The sequence below is a fragment of the Protomyctophum parallelum genome, assembly GCF_964188405.1.
Source record: "Protomyctophum parallelum genome assembly, chromosome: 17".
Taxonomy (NCBI): Eukaryota; Metazoa; Chordata; class Actinopteri; order Myctophiformes; family Myctophidae; genus Protomyctophum; species Protomyctophum parallelum.
In genome coordinates, this window is record NC_139719.1 from 13419236 (window position 1) to 13436365 (window position 17130).

A 17130-nucleotide genomic window follows, 5' to 3' on the forward strand; every position below is an offset into this window, starting at 1 on the left:
ACATTCTCCGCGAATGAAACAAGTGTTGTGACTCTCAGACCCAAAACATAGAATATTTTGTTGTTGTTGGATACGATTTTGTCCACATTGATGTTGGTACCATAGGAGAGATAACAGGCGAACGTTGATCAAAATAACAATTATTCTACATTCTCAAATTGTGTAGACTTCTTATAATTAAGTAACAATTATTTAACAATTGTTTTTATTATTTCTTTACAGACATTTTACACTCTCAAGAGTTAACAAACTCTCCTATTTAGCTGAGGACCACCTGGAACCTGCTCAAGGGCCACTAGTGGTCCCCGGACCACTGGTTGAAAAACCACTGATCTACGTCTACGATAAAAATAAATAAACAATAATAATTGGCGTCTCAGAGAAACAAACTGTATCAAATGTGGCCTAAAGCGTATCAAACTGAGGTCCTTGAAATTAAAAAAGGTTGAGCATCACTGGGTTAGACATTGGCCTGTAGATCTTGCCAGGTAGCCCCACTTTACCCCAGCGCCACCCAAGCGCCAACTCAGGATGTTTGCTTGTTTTGTTTTGTTACACGGTCGTCACGCACCATGGCAAATAAGCCTGTACGTGGGCCGTGGAGTGGACTCCGGGTTGGTTTCAACATGCCGGCACAGACCGCCAACGCGGGTTTCAAACGGGGGACCCTATACCCCTCGCTACAAACTGTACAAAGATACCAGAGGAGATTTTCTATAAAAATGAATCATGTCCTCAAAGATGGCAGGTCCTCCTCTCTAGAGATGAACTATTTGCACCCTTTCAGGACTGCAAGCATGTCTGGTTGTTTACGTTGCGACACCAGTGTGGCTGACGGGGGGTGGGAGGGGATAGGGGAGGGGGTCTTCTAGTGGAGAGAGGGATGCACCACCACCAGTAACACTGGTCTTTTCACATCCTGCATGCTAGCTAGGCGGCCCTGTTCAATATTTAATGTCTCACAGCTGACAGCTGCACACACTGGGGTCATTAGTAAGGAATGCTACACATGCAACCAACTTCCAGCTTCACACAACACATGCTGGCTGTTGTGGGGGCGTTCGAGCTCACTCAGGGGCCTGTCGGTCGCACACAGTAGAGAGATGCATGGCGGCGGGGGTTGGGGGGGGGGGGGATGTTTGACTGTCTTACGGTGCCTGTGATCGAGTGTGGCGTTACTGCCGTGACTGGGGTGGTATCTGTACTTCATCGGCAGACTGCGCGCCCGCTGGAGTCGGGAGGCCTCGTCCGCCTTGGCCTTGGCCGCCACCGCCCTGGCCTGCATCTGGCCCAGCTCCACCCTGGAGCCCATGAGGCTGCGTCTGAGCGGGGGCACGGGGGGCTCGCTGCCGCCACAGGAGGACAGCAGGCTCCCCTTACGGTTGTTCACCAGCGGGACGGAGAGAGCCGCCGCGTCTCCGCCACTGCGGGGCACCGCTCTATAGATCTCGTTTGCCGAGTTGTGGTTCAGTTTGTGATGGGACTGGTTTTGGACAAGGGGTTCGTCCTTTACTGCCCGATAGGGATGGAATGAGGTCGTCAATGACTACAGTACTGCAGTGGGTCTCAAACTTTATTTTATTTTATTTCAAGGACCCCCAATTTGGCATGTATATTAGGCCACGTAACCCCTGCATGACTCTTAACAGAGTACAAATGGAAGTAATTTTGGACCACATTAGGTTCCATTTATATACTCTGTCAAGAGTTACAGAAATGTAAGGTTCTATCCTACCTATCAACCATTTAGGCTGGGGACCCCCAGTTGAACCATCTCATGGACCTCTGGGGGTCCCCGGTCCACTACTTTGGGAACCACTGCTGTACTGTATACACACTTCATAAGGGATATGTCACTAATTAACTCAATCATGTGATAATGACTTTTAATGTATTTAAATAAGACTTGATAATGTTAATAAAACACACTGTCACTTATTGTTATTCCGAACATAGGCCTACTCCCCCCCCCTCTTTTGGCTGGGGTGGGGGCTAATTCTTTCTGGCACAATAATGCAAACAGTTGAATAATTAAATAACCTCATTTTTATTAAACACCACTTAACCACTTGCTATATGGCTCGAATGAAACGTTAAGGGGTTGACGTTTACTTGGATATTCATAATAAACATGAATTAATAAGCATGCTTTCAGGTGTCTCCACCGGTAATTGTCCCACCGTAAAGACCATGCAGGGAGTTGACAATGGAAGCTTACAACTTATACTTCCATTAATTTCTATCACTGCACAGTTAAACCTGAGTGTTACTTTAACTCGAGTGGAAAGATTGACCTGTATAGATCCACCGTTAATGAATGAACACTCTCAAAGGTATGGCAAGTACACAACGTGCAGCATTGTTGCGGCTTTTTGTGGTTATTTGCCTCTTTCTTGATCTATTTTCCTCCATTTTTGCGGTTATGTGCGGTTATTTGCCTATTGTTTGGGGCATTTTTCAGTTCAGTTCATTTTATGGCAGGTGCATAGCTTGCCATACCCAATTATCCATGACCCCATGCACTGTAAGCAACATTGTATTTTAGAAATCATTCCACAAAAGAAAGCGGCAACCACACACTCAAATACTATATTTTGAGTGTGTGCGGTTGCTGCTTCTGGTTTGTTCAACGTGAAATAATTCAGCTCCAGCACCGTGTTTTGCTAACGCGGATGAGCAGTACTCACTCATACAACGACTAGCAAGAATTGCTGATCTACAAGCTTGCATATGTGGCAATGCGTTGTGACCTTTAAATGTTAAATGTATTTTTTGTGTGAAGATTTGTGTGATTAAATGTACAGCATACTAACAAAAACAACAGCTAGCTGAAGTGAAATAGTTGTAGCTTATTGTCGATGTGTAACAGAAAAACCTAGTACAACTACAAACCTAGTATCTAACAAACGTAGTATCTAACAAAGCTAGTATCTAACAAACCTAGCCAACAAAACCTAGTATCTAACAAACCTAGTAGTATATAACAAACATAGTATCTAACAAACCTAGTAGTATCTAACAAAGCTAGTATCTAACAAAGCTAGTATCTAACAAACCTAGCCAACAAAACCTAGTATCTAACAAACCTAGTAGTATCTAACAAACCTAGTATCTAACAAAGCTATAGTATCTAACAAAGCTACTGTAAGACTGTGGAGAGAAAAAGGGGCAGAAAAAATAAATAAAAAATGTCTATGCTCTTCTGCCTGGGAGCTAAAAGTGGAATATAGAGATGATTATTTCAACAGTCAGCTGTCTGGCAGATTAGGATCCCTGCTTCTCCAAACCTCCACTATTCATCTGGCCCGTGTCAAACACACACACAACACTACACGTCTGTCTGTGGACCAGCCCCAGTGCTGGGAAGAAGTAACCCAGTACATTTATTTACTCACGTACTTGTACTCTAATTGCAATTACTCATTTTGAAAGTCTACTTTGGCACATTTACTTTGGCACTGTATATTTTGACAGCAATACTAAGCACTTCTTCTACCACTGTCTGTCCCAGAGCCTGATGTTGTAGTGACTTAGTGCATGCGTGGGAAACTGGTGGCCCGGGAGCCACATGCGGCCCACACCATCACGTAATGCAAAAATAGCAAAATATTATTCAGGATTTCAATTCAAATATAGCAAAAATAGCTGATCTACAAAATCAAACCCCGTCACACTGCGGCAGGTTTTGAGCTTGTAGATCGGCTATTTTTGCTACGACAGTAATATGCAATGTGGCCCTCTGGAGTGAGTGTGGAAATATAGTGGCCCTCTGGAGTGAGTGTGGGAATATAGTGGCCCTCTGGAGTGAGTGTGGGAATATAGTGGCCCTCTCCATTGTCAAAGCTGCCCACCCCTGAGTTAGTGGATGAGGGCCCTCTGCGATCTCGCTCTTCTGCCCAAATTATGCTCCGGAGATCTACAAGCTCACAAGGATCACATCTGCATCCGAGGTGCCTCAGGAGCTTTTACAGTAGATAGGCTATTTTGGAGCGAGGCACCACTGTACGATAATGTAAAATGAGAACTTAAATGAGAAAACATATCATTATCAACACATGACTTTATAGTAAAACGCAACCAACTCCCTATGGATTTATTTCTATACATTTTGTTGCAGCAGCTCTCTAGCCGTAGCACATTTTGTGATTCTGTCTGTTTAGTGATGTGTGTTCCACAAAATACAACCCCACATTAAAACTCCAGTCACACTGGAGCAGTAGCACCATCTACTGCCCAGTTACAAAATGACACCCAGCGTCTTGTGTGTATAATAACTCAGCATCACTTTCCTGGTAAAAATCCTTAGTGTCAATTTAACTCGGCCACTGTGTACAAATGGAACCAAATGGGTTCCAAATTTGTACACCCTCTAAGTTACAGACCCATAAGGTCCATCTTGTTAAATGTTGTACTTATCTCTGAATTAAATGGCTCTTACTGTACGATGCTTTGCATTGTATAAATTATAATCAACAGACGTATTTGTGATGTGCAATGTCAGGAGGAGGGATTGTTAAATGAACAGAGCCACGAGGGAGCAAACGAGAAAATATGGAGGGTTCACAAACAGTGTCAAATGGATGATAGGCAGAATCACAGGTGGAAAGACTTGGAAACAAACAAAGGACAAACAAAATTGTAAAGAAAAACTTACTTGCTTTGATATATCCGTTATAGCTATTTTTAGCTGAGAGGGGAAAACAAAAAGCAAACGTAAATGAGAGGTTACAGGCAGGAACAGGTTGCAAATTATGAATGACAAACTGGAAAACTGAAGATTGGAATGGATATAAGATTCCTATTTAAGGCACTTGAAGTAAAAAACATAGACAAAGCGATGGAAAACAAAATCAAAAAGTCAGTTTAACTGGTGGCAGTAAAATGTAGACACACACATCCACTTGAATATTAACCTTCAGATCCAAGACAACAAAGCAGATCTTAATTATTTATTTTCTCTCTTTATTACACTTATTTAAAAGCAATATTTAATGTAATCACGAGACGAGAGTGCAGTGCTGCCATAATGTTGTTGTGTGATCAAATAAACCGTGGTCTTCATGTCCCAAATCTGAGAAAAGGCCTCAGCTAGCCTACTGTACATCATCTGGGGCTAGTGCTCTAGATATTCTAATGACTGATTAGTGTACTTAGTTGAACACAGCAGATCTACAAGCTCACAACGAATGGGCAGGGCTCCCTGTGAGTCAGCTTTGTCACCCGAGCACTTAAGACTTTATTAGTACCAGTGTCTTATTCCAACAAACATCATGCTTTGAGCTTAAAGGAGCACTTCACACATTATTTTATAATTTGGTCCTCACTAATGCTCATTATAAGATGGAAGTTGGAACCAGATTTCAGTGTTCATTCTGTGTCTCATCAGTGGGCTGTGGACAGTTCAGAGACCTGGCAAATGCCTATATTATCCAAGCTAATAGAAACTATTGTCTTACTGGAAAGTCAGCATGCCGAAATAGAAGCCATTGCCCTTAAGAAAATAACAATAAAATGTTAAACAGAAATGGTTCCACATTATAATGAACAGCATTGCGGTTAAATTATACGAAGATGGGGTTGAAAATGGGCGAAGTGGCCCTTTAAGGCAGGACAGTGACAGACAGTCCATGTTCAATTGTGGGGGGGGGGGGGGGGGGGGGGACCTTGGCGGCCATGGCATCTGTCGCCTGTGATTGGTGGGTGTGAGCCAGAGTCGCACGACTAACAGGCTAGCATCTGTCCTGCAACCAAAGAGGAAGAGAGAAGGGGCATGGGGTGGGGTGGTGTGGGGGGCTATACTTGCCTGGTGGTTAGGAACTGTCAGGCCGAGTTTCATGACAACCGGTAGCACTCCGAAAAATGAAAATGCAAACATAACTTCCATGTCAGGCCACATAAGGCCTCGCTCTGTGCACGTCGCGCTCCGTGTCGACAGCAAACCGCGGAGCTCTCCTCTAGCCTGTGGCTACTGGCTAGCCGAGGCATCCCTGTAAGCTAATAACCCCGCGGGAGACGTGTTCCGGGCTAGGATACATATAGGCCTGAAACTGCATTCTACTGCTGAATTATGCAGAATTGTTTTGGGTCAGGAGGCATGTACGCTAAAAATACACGACAGCCTACAGTGTATTGTTGCCAATTGTGAGGAGCACTTTGAGGGGGAAAAAGCAAGAAATAAAAACAAGCATGGCTTTCATGCCCAGACTCAGATACTTTGATAATATTGAATGTCCCTATTGCATAATGCCTCTGGCTTTAAAGGGGAATGTTTACATACTGTGATATTGAGTTACATTTCTGGGCTCTGCTACACACAACAAACTGAACCGAATAATAATATTAATAATAATAATAATATAATTATTATCATCATCATTATTATAATTATTATAAAAAAATATTTTGTATATACGTCAGGGTGTAAAATATAGTAATTATATATTATTTTTAAATGTTATTTAGAGTCACAGACATTACGTGTAGCCTAATTATTTTCACCTGTCATAATCCCATTCATAACGGGGAAACAAGCTGGGAATGAACAGCCGTCTCTTTTTTTGTTTTACCAGGCAGGAAACAGCTGCCTGTAAGTCTTTGAAAAGGTTTGGATCGTTGAAGAGGTCATTGGAAGTATAGCCTTCGTATGTGAATGAGGAGCGAATCACTGTAAGGCCCACTCCAGAATGTCATGTCACCAAGAACATTAACGCGTTTTGTTTGCTGTGTGTTTATATACCAGCTCAGTGGCCTTGTGGTTAGAGTGTCCCCCCTGAGACTGGGATGTTGGGGTTCGATCCCCAGCCAAAGACTGTGAAAAATGGGACCAAATGCTTCCCTGCTTGGCAATCAGCATCAAGGGTTAAATTGAAGTAAGTCCCTGCGACATACCAGTGTCATGTCCAGGGGATGTACTTGTAACATCAAGCTGCCTCACACTACAGAAACAGGAGATATATACTGTAGGCTAGGCTCCTGCTCCTATGGGCCTCATGGCTGTTGTTACTATTCATTGTCAATGGAAGCCAGTGACATGACTCACAGCACGTCTTTGGCGCTCTTTGCGTCTGCCCATGTGAACGCACCAATAGGCTCCTGCCCCCATGGGAGCCTATTGGCTGTCTCGGCAAGGCTTACTTGCTTTGCTGTGTTCACAGCAAAACAGCAGTCTTGACTTAAAAGAAAAATCACTGTGAAGTGAGGGTCGCCCACTGTATTTATATTGGCCACATGACGTCGTCTCACTTCATTAATGTTTGTTTTACTGCTGCCCTAAAAAAACATTAAATCATAGACATTGCTGCCATTTGATTTACGCCATAAGTGCTCTAAAAAATATTTAAAAAACGTAGCTGCCACATGGCATACTTTTCAAAAGCCATGGATTGGCAGGGCTAGCGACACTCAAAAATAGGAATCAGGTTGACCTTATAAGGCATGCCAGGTGGCAAGCAGATATGTTTGCCCATGGAATGCATCATGGGAAATGTAGGAACCTAGAGCAAGGCCAAAACGGACGGAAACAGTAAATAACACTGTCGATATATTATTGTCGTTTCTATTGACATCGATAACCACCAACAATTACCTGAGTAAGTGATAGGCTGTTTAAATTGTTTTGTCACCATTCTAGTATTAACATGTTCAAGTATCACATTATTCAATGATTAACCACTTGAAGCTGTACAGGTACTGTAGGTTGATTCGAGTGTGATACGACAGCAAACATGAATATTAGAGCATGCTTCACAACAACACCTTCAGCAGTCATCCGCAAGACAGTGACAGTGGTAGCTATAACGAGTAACGACACAGCTAAAACACCCAAGTAAAGCCACACACCGAGACCCATGACAGCGACACTACTGGTGCTACAGACAGTACACCCAAGACAGCACATGATCTGTAGAAAACACTGTGCCATTGCCTAATTTATGCTCCATCGTACAGACGGTGCCGGCGCGCCAAAAATAGCCGCTCTGGTACAGAACTGTGGACCGGGCTATTTTCGGCGCACGATGCCGTCGCACGACAAAGTGTAATAAATCAGGGCACACTGTCGTGTACACACATACAACGAAACGAGGAACAGCATAGATATGTCAACGATGACAACTTACAGGCACGTAATGTGGCCGAGTAATCATTAACAGAGACAGGAGAGAGTGGAATGCCGCGTTGAGGGGTGTCCACTTTACAATGCACATTAACCGGCATGCAAGAGCAGTCGCGCTCCGAACGGCCGCAATCAAAACAACATGCCAGCTTCATTCTCTTGTAGGTGGACTTCCTGGCTACACAGTCCATGATGGGTTCATATGAGAGGAAGAGGGAAAAGCAGGTTAGAGGCTCGCGGTATGCACCTGGTAGAGGAGGAGGGGAGGGGAAGAGGAGGGGGGAGAGGGGGGTGCAGGCAAAAAATAGGGGACAAAGGAGTGGTACTTCTTTGATATATGGGGGGAAAGATTGTAACTTTTTACTGTCTTGAGTCAGTGCATGGTGAAATCAGATTTAGGTCATATGAATTCATTCACATGGGATCGGAAGAAGAAAAGCATGCACATTCAGCGTACTCGTACGGGAGTTATCGTTATACGGGACGAGCTTCTGGCTGGCTTCGTTAGTGGGAGCAGGTGATGGAAATGCCATTAGGTCAGAGGGCCACGTTAGTTGGAGGGAAAAAATGTGACATGAGTGAATATATAGGAAGTGCATGGGAGCCATTCAAGGATATTCCCCTTAGAAGAACAAGAAGCAGCCTGCAGGGACCTTGTTCCACTGGCTTCTGTTCACATGCCTTTCAGTTCTGTACACACAATGCGCCGCGGGGCTATCGCTTGGCCATTTGGCATCACCTAATCTTTTTGTGGCTTTCACCTTTATTTTTTATTTTATGGAGGGACAGACAGTAGGCTGACAGGAAATGGGGAGAGAGATGGGGGGGGGGGGGGGTGACATGCAGTAAAGGCCGTCGGGATCGGGAGTCGAACCCGCGGCACACTGCCAGACTGGATTACCAGCCAAGGTGCCTGGACCGCTGAGCCACAGCCCAGGCCGGCATCACCTACTCTTGAATATTTTTTACGCCGTGGCTCTGAAAGAGACCATCTGTCTGTAGACCTGTCACAATTATTACATAATTGCCTAATTGCAATACCGGTAATTGAAATAATGGCAATTATTTTTGCATAATCGCCAATCGTTTCCAAAAGTTTTCAAAAATAGTAGAAATAGTCAGATCAAGAAAAAATATATACAAAATGATGAATGTGTCAGTAATTTCTATGTATATTAAAGTCATATCTGCCCTAGAAATACAAATTGTAACGTTCCAATGTTCAATGAAAAACAAAAACACCATTAAATCATAAATCGTAATAATTTGTGACAATTAATCGTCAACTTAAATTTGTAAAAGTGACAGGCCTATCTGTATATGAGTGGGTCGGTCTGTCTGTCTGTCTGTCTGTCTGGAGCTACTATTGCAAACCGCTGGAATGATCGATCAGTGCCAAGCCACTGATACCGCCACCATACTTTTAGAAATATTTAAGGAAGTCGATGGCGGTCTAATCGAGCTGAAATCTTGTACAAATTGGCTGTCATACATCTTATGAATTATTTTATAGATGACTGACATTACAGGTTGGCGGAGATACAACTTTTTTAAATGCTTCTCCTTGGGTCTAAGAATTGGAACTGAACAGGATGTGGAAATAATAAATAAGTCACAGTGGCTCGCATAAAACTGTGTCGAGGGGGAAAAAACTAAACTAAATAAACTCACACTAGAACTAAACATGTACTGGAGGTTATGATAATATCATCGGAAGAGTTGGCATATTGAATAACTATATGGAATATAAAATAACTTTTTTTTGTTGCAGTCCTCGACTCTGTTTTGTTCATTTCTAAGATAATAGAAAACAGATCGGGATACAAAGCAAGATGTTGTGGACGATTTTAAATAATGATTTTAAACGCAGCATAGACCATTTGGGGTCACATGCCTAATGTTAGATGTTTCTTTAAAAAAAGAAACAAAAAGTACAAAATGAAATACATATAGGCCTATATTAATTTTGTGCCAATTTCTCATCCTCTTTTCACAGTAATGTTGTGTTCTAAACTGTACTGTATTCATTGGACTGGGAGGACACCTGGTGGTCAGCTGCAGTATAACACATCCAAGCACTGATGTGTAATACAGTAGTGTTAAAGGTAGTGGTAAGTGTAGATGTGATACCTTATTTAAGATCAGTGGTGGACACCAATTAAGTCCATTTACTTGAGTACTGTACTTAAAGCTAATTTTAGTATCTGTGCTTTACTTGACTATTATTTATTTATTTTTACTTTGATTCTACTACACATTTACACTACAAATTTCATTGAGTATATATATATTAGGGCTGCACGATATGGACAAAAATTCATATCAAGATATATATGGCAGATATCTCGATATCGATACGATATAATTCATATCTAGCATCATATCTTCTAGCAGCCCTAGTATGTGTGTGTGTGTGTGTGTGGGTGTGTGTGTGTGTGTGTGTGTGTGTGTGCGTGTTCGTGTGTGCAGGACAGAGGGACAAACGGAGTGATGGTTTATTTTCCGAGGGGCACAGGCTAAAACAGAGGGCTGGCTTTAGAAGTGGACGATATATCGATATGTCGACGATATATCTATACCGCGATACCGTTGCCTTTTTGCGATACTGATATTGTGCATGTTCATACCTTGATAACGATACGATAACGATATATTGTGCAGCCTTAATATATATATATATATATATATATAGCTCTACAAGCTCACAATGCATCGCTACACGTTGTGAGCTTGTAGAACTGCTACTTTTACTATTTTGACATTCAATTTAGTTGGGGAAGATTTTAATACTTCATCATTTCCAAAACCATGTACTGTACTCTTGAACACCTAAACACGGAGAAACTCTCATTGTAGTTGAGTAATGCGATGCGAGAGTACGGCCTAGCCAACATCAACTACATTGCTGCGGTACCGTGACCTCCACACTCTCTTCTATCTAACATCAGGGTATTGACCTCTACAGTGCCCTGCCATGTAGCCTCATCCTTATGTCCCTGGCCTTGTCTGTGACCTGTGTTAGGTTCCCGTAGCAGGAATATTGAGTAATATTGTACCAGGAGTATCAATTCTATACTTTGACTCAAGTACTGGTGTTGATTACGTTGTCCACCATTTTTTAAGACTGCAGGAAGTGTCTTGTTTGTTTTAGTTTTTTCTTTTAATTTCAGGTTAATTTGTTAACTGCATTGTCACGCTCAACAAGTTTGTATCCTTTTGTCGTCTTCTGCCTCTTTCAATTGTTGTTTTGATTATTGTTGTTATTGTCGTTGATGTTGTAGTGTTTAGGGATGTCTCAATTATTACATAATTGCCTTATAGCAATTATTTGAGATAGAGAAAATTGCAAACATTTTTCAAAAGTATTTCAAAAAAGGATTAAACATGGGACTATTTTGGCCATAATACATTATATATTGTGATTGTTAGTATCAGTCAATGTCAGTCATTTTGTACATAGGCCTATAGTCCTACAAGTCATTTGTCCTATGCAGTAAAGTTTTTGTTTACAACGCCTAAACAATGACAAACACAATTTCAACCGTTAATCGCAGTTGATTGCAGAACAGTTACGGTTGTAGAGTAAAACGTCACGACACGGTGACAGCCCTAGGTTACGGTAGTGTTTGTATGAGGTGGTGAATGTTTGCCTTCATCCCAGAGCAACGTGCACATCATCATACAGTACTGTGGCAGGCAGCGTCAGTCAGTGTTACAGTACATGCAACACGTACAATACAGTCAAACACGCGCTGGCTTTTTATCAGGGGTATGTACAGTAGCAAGCTGTGTTTTGGCATAAAAATGAATCCATGTTACTCACAATAAATCACTATAGAGTGAGAGTTTAAGAGAAAAATAAAATGTGTGTAGTTCCAAGCAGCAGGAAAGAAATACAATGTTAGGGTTAAGCAGTATAGTTCTCTTGGCAACTCCTTTTGAAAGGAAAGGAAATTATGGTTTTAAAGTGCATTCAACAGGGCAGTTCAGGTGCTGTACGTTGCAGGATACAAGTCTCTCTATGCATTTTAGTGTTACGACAGTTCAGTTTACAGTTCAACAGCAGGAGACAGCCAACTATTAGAAAACAAACCTACTATTCTAGCTTTATTACAAGCAATAAACAATAATAATGTCAGATTTGTTCACAAATGATGCAAAGAAAAATATGGTATACATTAAAAAAAAATAAGTTGGGGGGAAATATTTCCTATTATTACCTCTCGGTGTATGGTATGCTCACAGCGAAAAGATTATACGCTTTTAAGCTGGATTAATTTTCCTCTATAATGCTCAGAATTCCAATCAGGAAGGGACATTTACTTACATGTTAAAACATGCAACAATGACCCCGTTTGTGGTCATGTACAGAGAAATCCAATGACCTCACTCTTGGTGCCCAGGTTACAAGGTTTCATAAAGGTGAATTATTAATGCGGGTACTGAGTGGTTTAGACAGGTGGTTAAGTAGGTCACGTAAGGACAATGTCACCCCTGCTTGCTATGCTAATAAGTAACGACGCTCCCTTCCGTCGACAGCATTCAGGTAAAAACAAGACTTGATGTGTTTAGCATCAATATGTTATAAAGACTAACAGCCCTTCGGAAAGACATCATGTTTTTGACTGTACAGTAAAATCTTAGGCACTTACATTTCTTGCAGCCACATTTCTTTATCCTTTTCGGGTCTGTAATGTCGTCGTGGCAGGCCTTACAGTAAAATAATGCCCTTTGGGGGAAAAAGAGCAACATGTCAGCCAAATCTGATTTTAACCCATTTTGGGCGGGAACCCCTTTTGGTGTTAGCATTATGTTATGCTTTAGCTATTGAAAAATAGCAGATCTACAAGCTCATAGCGCACCACCGAGCTTGTAGGTCTGCTATTTTTGAAAAACCGAAGAACCACTGACATAGACACATAGCTTTTTCAGAAAACTGTCAGGATGAAGACATTTTTTTTATCTGATCTCAGGTCAAAATGGGTTGTTAAAGGTGCATGTAAAGTAATATTATTTTGTTAAAATAAGTGTTAAATAGTTCAAATGTTTATAGAATGTTTGTTTGGTAACAGGGGTCGCCTAGTCTCTTTGGTAAACAGAACATTCTCAGGTCAGGATGCCCACTGGACAGGGAGGAGTTTCACCAGGAGGACGACATAATTAAGTCACTTTCACACATGCACTGTATTATGGAAGTTTAGCTCATTTGCATGAATTTTAGGCCTACTATAATGGTAGGAAAGATGTTCTGTTTGTGTTCAATGGGACCCGCCTGAATATAGATTTTACCTTCCCTTTAACGGAATTTGAGTTTACAGTAAGGTAGCTAACATAAAATAAAATATAAAATAAAACATAGCATACAGTATGTAAATGCATAAACACTACAACTGAGGTGTGGCAGTGGCTCAGGGATAGAGTCGCCGGTAGAGCAGCCGGATGGGAACCATGAGGTTCCCAGTTCGATCCCGGGCTCCCCCAGAGTTAGTGTCGAAGTGTCCTTGAGTGCCTTGCATGGTTTACTCTACCGTGTGTGTTAGTGTGTGAATGTAAAGCTATGTAAAGCTCTTTGGATAAAAGCGCTATATAGAAATGTCTTTCTTACAACTACCGGTAATACAAATATAGCAATGGGTACATGAGTGATGTTGAGATGTTTTTATGGAATTGCTACTTTTACTTAAGCAAACAATGTTACTTAGTGCTTCTTCCAGCACTGATAATGATTGACGTCTATGCTGACTGAAGCATTGTTGACATGTCATATGAACAGCTGCACAGTTCATAAGAAAGCATCACAACATGTTGGCTAAACAATTTCAAATGATTTTGTTGGTCTCCTTGTTGCTATTCAGGCTTTCAATAGGGTGTGGGATTTAATAGCACAAAGCTGAAATTCACTCAAGGTTGATTATTACGTCCTTTGTGCATTTTAGAATTTCGGAATATGTCAGGCTGTCTTGTGAATTATTAAAAAACAATAAGAAGTACATTTTATATTATTGTAATATCAATCATGTACCTCTTCACTTCTTTGGCATCACTGGCAATGAAGAAGCCCAAAGTTCCTTCTTGCATTTTCACATGGTTCCCAGGATTTATGAGGGTGCTGCAAGAACAAACATGCAGGTTATTACAATGTCCCTGCGACATACTAGCGTCATGTCCAAGGGGTGTACTTGTACATCATGTCTCGTACTGTAGTGTACTCTGTGCCACTTTACGCTGTGTGCTGTGCTGTACTCTGCTGTACTCTACTGGCCACTTTAGGGATACACGTATCCATCCATCCAAACATCCATAGACATAGTTGCGTAATGGAGCGGAAACACCGCTCAAAAAGATTGCAGTTGATGATCCTCCCTCTGTGTTATATTTAAGTGGGAGTAGCTAATGTATGCATCTTCTACTCAGACTCCTCCCCCCCCCCCCCGCCACCGTATCAAACGGACCATTTACCTTCATGTGTGAGTGAATGTATCTGAATGCAGACATTAATGAATGAATTAATAAATAGTCTCCTGTTGCATGCTGCATGTGTGACACCGGACAATGTCCACACCTGATTCGCTGGACATTTTCCAGTGCAGGGCTATACACTCAAATCTAATATGCGGAGAAACACGCCATCTCTCCTGGTTCTGTTCCCTGCTTAACGGGTAGCTACCCCAACCAACCTGTAGTATAGGCGCTATAGTGCACTGACAGAGAACACAGAGAACAACTAATTATGGGGGGGGGGAAAGGTACTTAAATGTGCCACTGCACCTGGATGCCCTCAGTGCCCCCACACACTCTTACTGTAAGTAAAAACAACGTACGCCTTACCTGCTTTCCCTTATATCAGACTTGTATTCAATAGCTATCAGTAGTAGCTTTAGCTTCACATAGCAGAGTCTGCAAAGGAGCATACGACAGATCATACATTAGAGCAGGGGTTCTTAACCTGTGGGTCGCGAGTCGCGACCTCTGGGGGTCACCAAATTATTTTGGGGGGTCCCCAAATTCTTTTTTTTGTTTTTGCATCTGAATGGCTGGGAAATGGAAATGAAGAGTTTACATAGTACATGCATAAAATTTCCTTCATGATTAGACCTGGTTTCAGTATTAATTTATGAATTATAATATATTTTCAGTCAGTTTGTGGGAGGGGGCAGGGCGGGCTCGCGAGACATGGCCAAATCATTTCCGGGGGTCCCCAGCCAAAAACGTTGAGAACCCCTGCATTAGAGGTGTGCAAAAATACGATATTTAACAATATTTTACGAAACATCTTAAATATATACTTTTTAATAAACCCTTTTAATGTATATGGTAACTAATGGTAACAGAGCTCTACAGTACTTGTCAGTTGTACTTACTCACAAATGACGGGGAACGACAAACCCACGAAGGCACTAGAAAGGTACTCGGTGTACATTTCATTGGATACTCCCTCCAGGTAGTACTTCTGCCATGTGTCCTCCTCAATCTACAGCAGAAGGAAAAGAAATGCACACCTCAATCTACAGCAGAAGGAATAGAAACACCTCAATCTACAGCAGAAGGAATAGAAACACCTCAATCTACAGCAGAAGGAAAATAAATGCACACAAGCTATAGCACTGTAAAATCCACCGTGTCCATTTAACTCTGAGAGAGTGCACAGATGGAACCAACATGGACCTGTAAAGGGGCCATTTGGTTCCATTTGGACCCGGACCTGCATTTTGAGAAACTAGAAGCACCAGAAAGAGAGGTTCTGATACTTGATGTGGTTCCTAGGGGGGAAATTAAGTGGACTGGTCAAGTAATCAAATGACAGGTTGCCATGGCAATCAAAGGCTGGGAATTCTACAGGTGAGCAGCCTTTTGTGGCGGTTCTGGACAACCGTGAATCTGATTCTGACAGACTCTAGGCCGGGCACTTAGTGCACTCCCTGTGGTGGTGTGGAACGCGTGTGCCAAATTTGAAGTAGTCAGTGGGGCGAACGGTTCCCCACACAGTCATTTTGGGGGTGCACTACTAATGTAAAAGTGTGTGGCGGCTGGCGGGACAGGATGAGCGGCGGGGCACCTTGATGAAGGAGCGCATGGAGAAGAGGTTGGCGAGCATGGTGGAGAGGCCCTGGGCCAGGCAGCTCTGGGCGATGAAGCCCAGCTTCAGCTCAGCAAGGCAAATGGCATCGTCCCCCTCCTTCCACGTCCAGCTTGGAATGTTCAAAAGGTGGGCCTGAGAAAGAGAGAGAGAGAGAGGGGGGTGGAGGGGGGGGAGCGAGAGAGACAGAGTCAGAGAGAGAGATATGATGACTAAAACTAAGACTAAATGTATGCCAATTCATTCAATAAATAAAAACTAGACTAAAATGTTAGGGAGGGACTAGTGGAGAAGAGATCGCTAAAAGACATTTTATGTTTCTGCTCAGGTGACACTACAGTGCAACCATTTCACTCCACTTCTTATTTGTAATGTTACATTTTTCAAAAGGTGGGTGGGTAGTCATTCATCCATAGCATCGTGCTAGCTATGGTTTTCTCTTGCCGGTTTCTAAGCAAAATGATGGAAGTCAAGTCAATTAGGGAAGTCAATTAGGGAAAGCGGGCACCCACAAAGTAGGCTATACATGTACATCTGCTATTTTTGAAAAATCTTCAAGTTTCTATTTCTAAACTACTGATTAGAATCGTCCTCAGGTCTTAACGGCATACAGAGACTATAAGTGTATATGCTTTACATACCTTGTTGTGATACTGTAACATCTGGGTGATTATTCTGATCTTCGGATGGTAGTTCTTGATTGATATTACTCTAATGTGAGAAATTAAAATAAAATGGGAACAATTCATTAACTGTTCATACAGATAGAATAGAATATTATAAGTAGTTAATTTACTTTATTACATGGCTTGCTTGAATGCTTGATTCCGATTCGTCAATCGCATAATTCAGCTGTGTTATTTCTTGATAACAGACCGATCCGCTCTATAACAGGCCGATGCCTAATCAAACCCTCTGAGCACCTACTGTGCCCCGCTTG

At 42.1% G+C, this 17130-nt stretch overlaps 1 protein-coding gene across 6 annotated transcripts in view; it reads right to left on the reverse strand.

Moving 5' to 3' along the window:
- Positions 1-17130, reverse strand: part of LOC310874293 (calcium-activated potassium channel subunit alpha-1a-like) — a 130673-nt gene that overhangs the window by 22493 nt on the left and 91050 nt on the right. For 2 of the 6 annotated variants that reach the window (XM_083787036.1, XM_083787035.1), the window contains exons 13-20: positions 16832-16901; positions 16170-16325; positions 15475-15584; positions 14942-15010; positions 14136-14222; positions 12766-12842; positions 4655-4687; positions 1153-1512 (exon numbers count right to left, since the gene is read on the reverse strand). In XM_083787036.1, the coding sequence (XP_083643162.1) occupies positions 1153-1512; positions 4655-4687; positions 12766-12842; positions 14136-14222; positions 14942-15010; positions 15475-15584; positions 16170-16325; positions 16832-16901 (962 nt within the window). The remainder of the gene's footprint in view (positions 1-1152; positions 1513-4654; positions 4688-12765; positions 12843-14135; positions 14223-14941; positions 15011-15474; positions 15585-16169; positions 16326-16831; positions 16902-17130) is intronic. The other 4 variants (XM_083787038.1, XM_083787037.1, XM_083787040.1 and 1 more) reach the window with 2 other exon arrangements.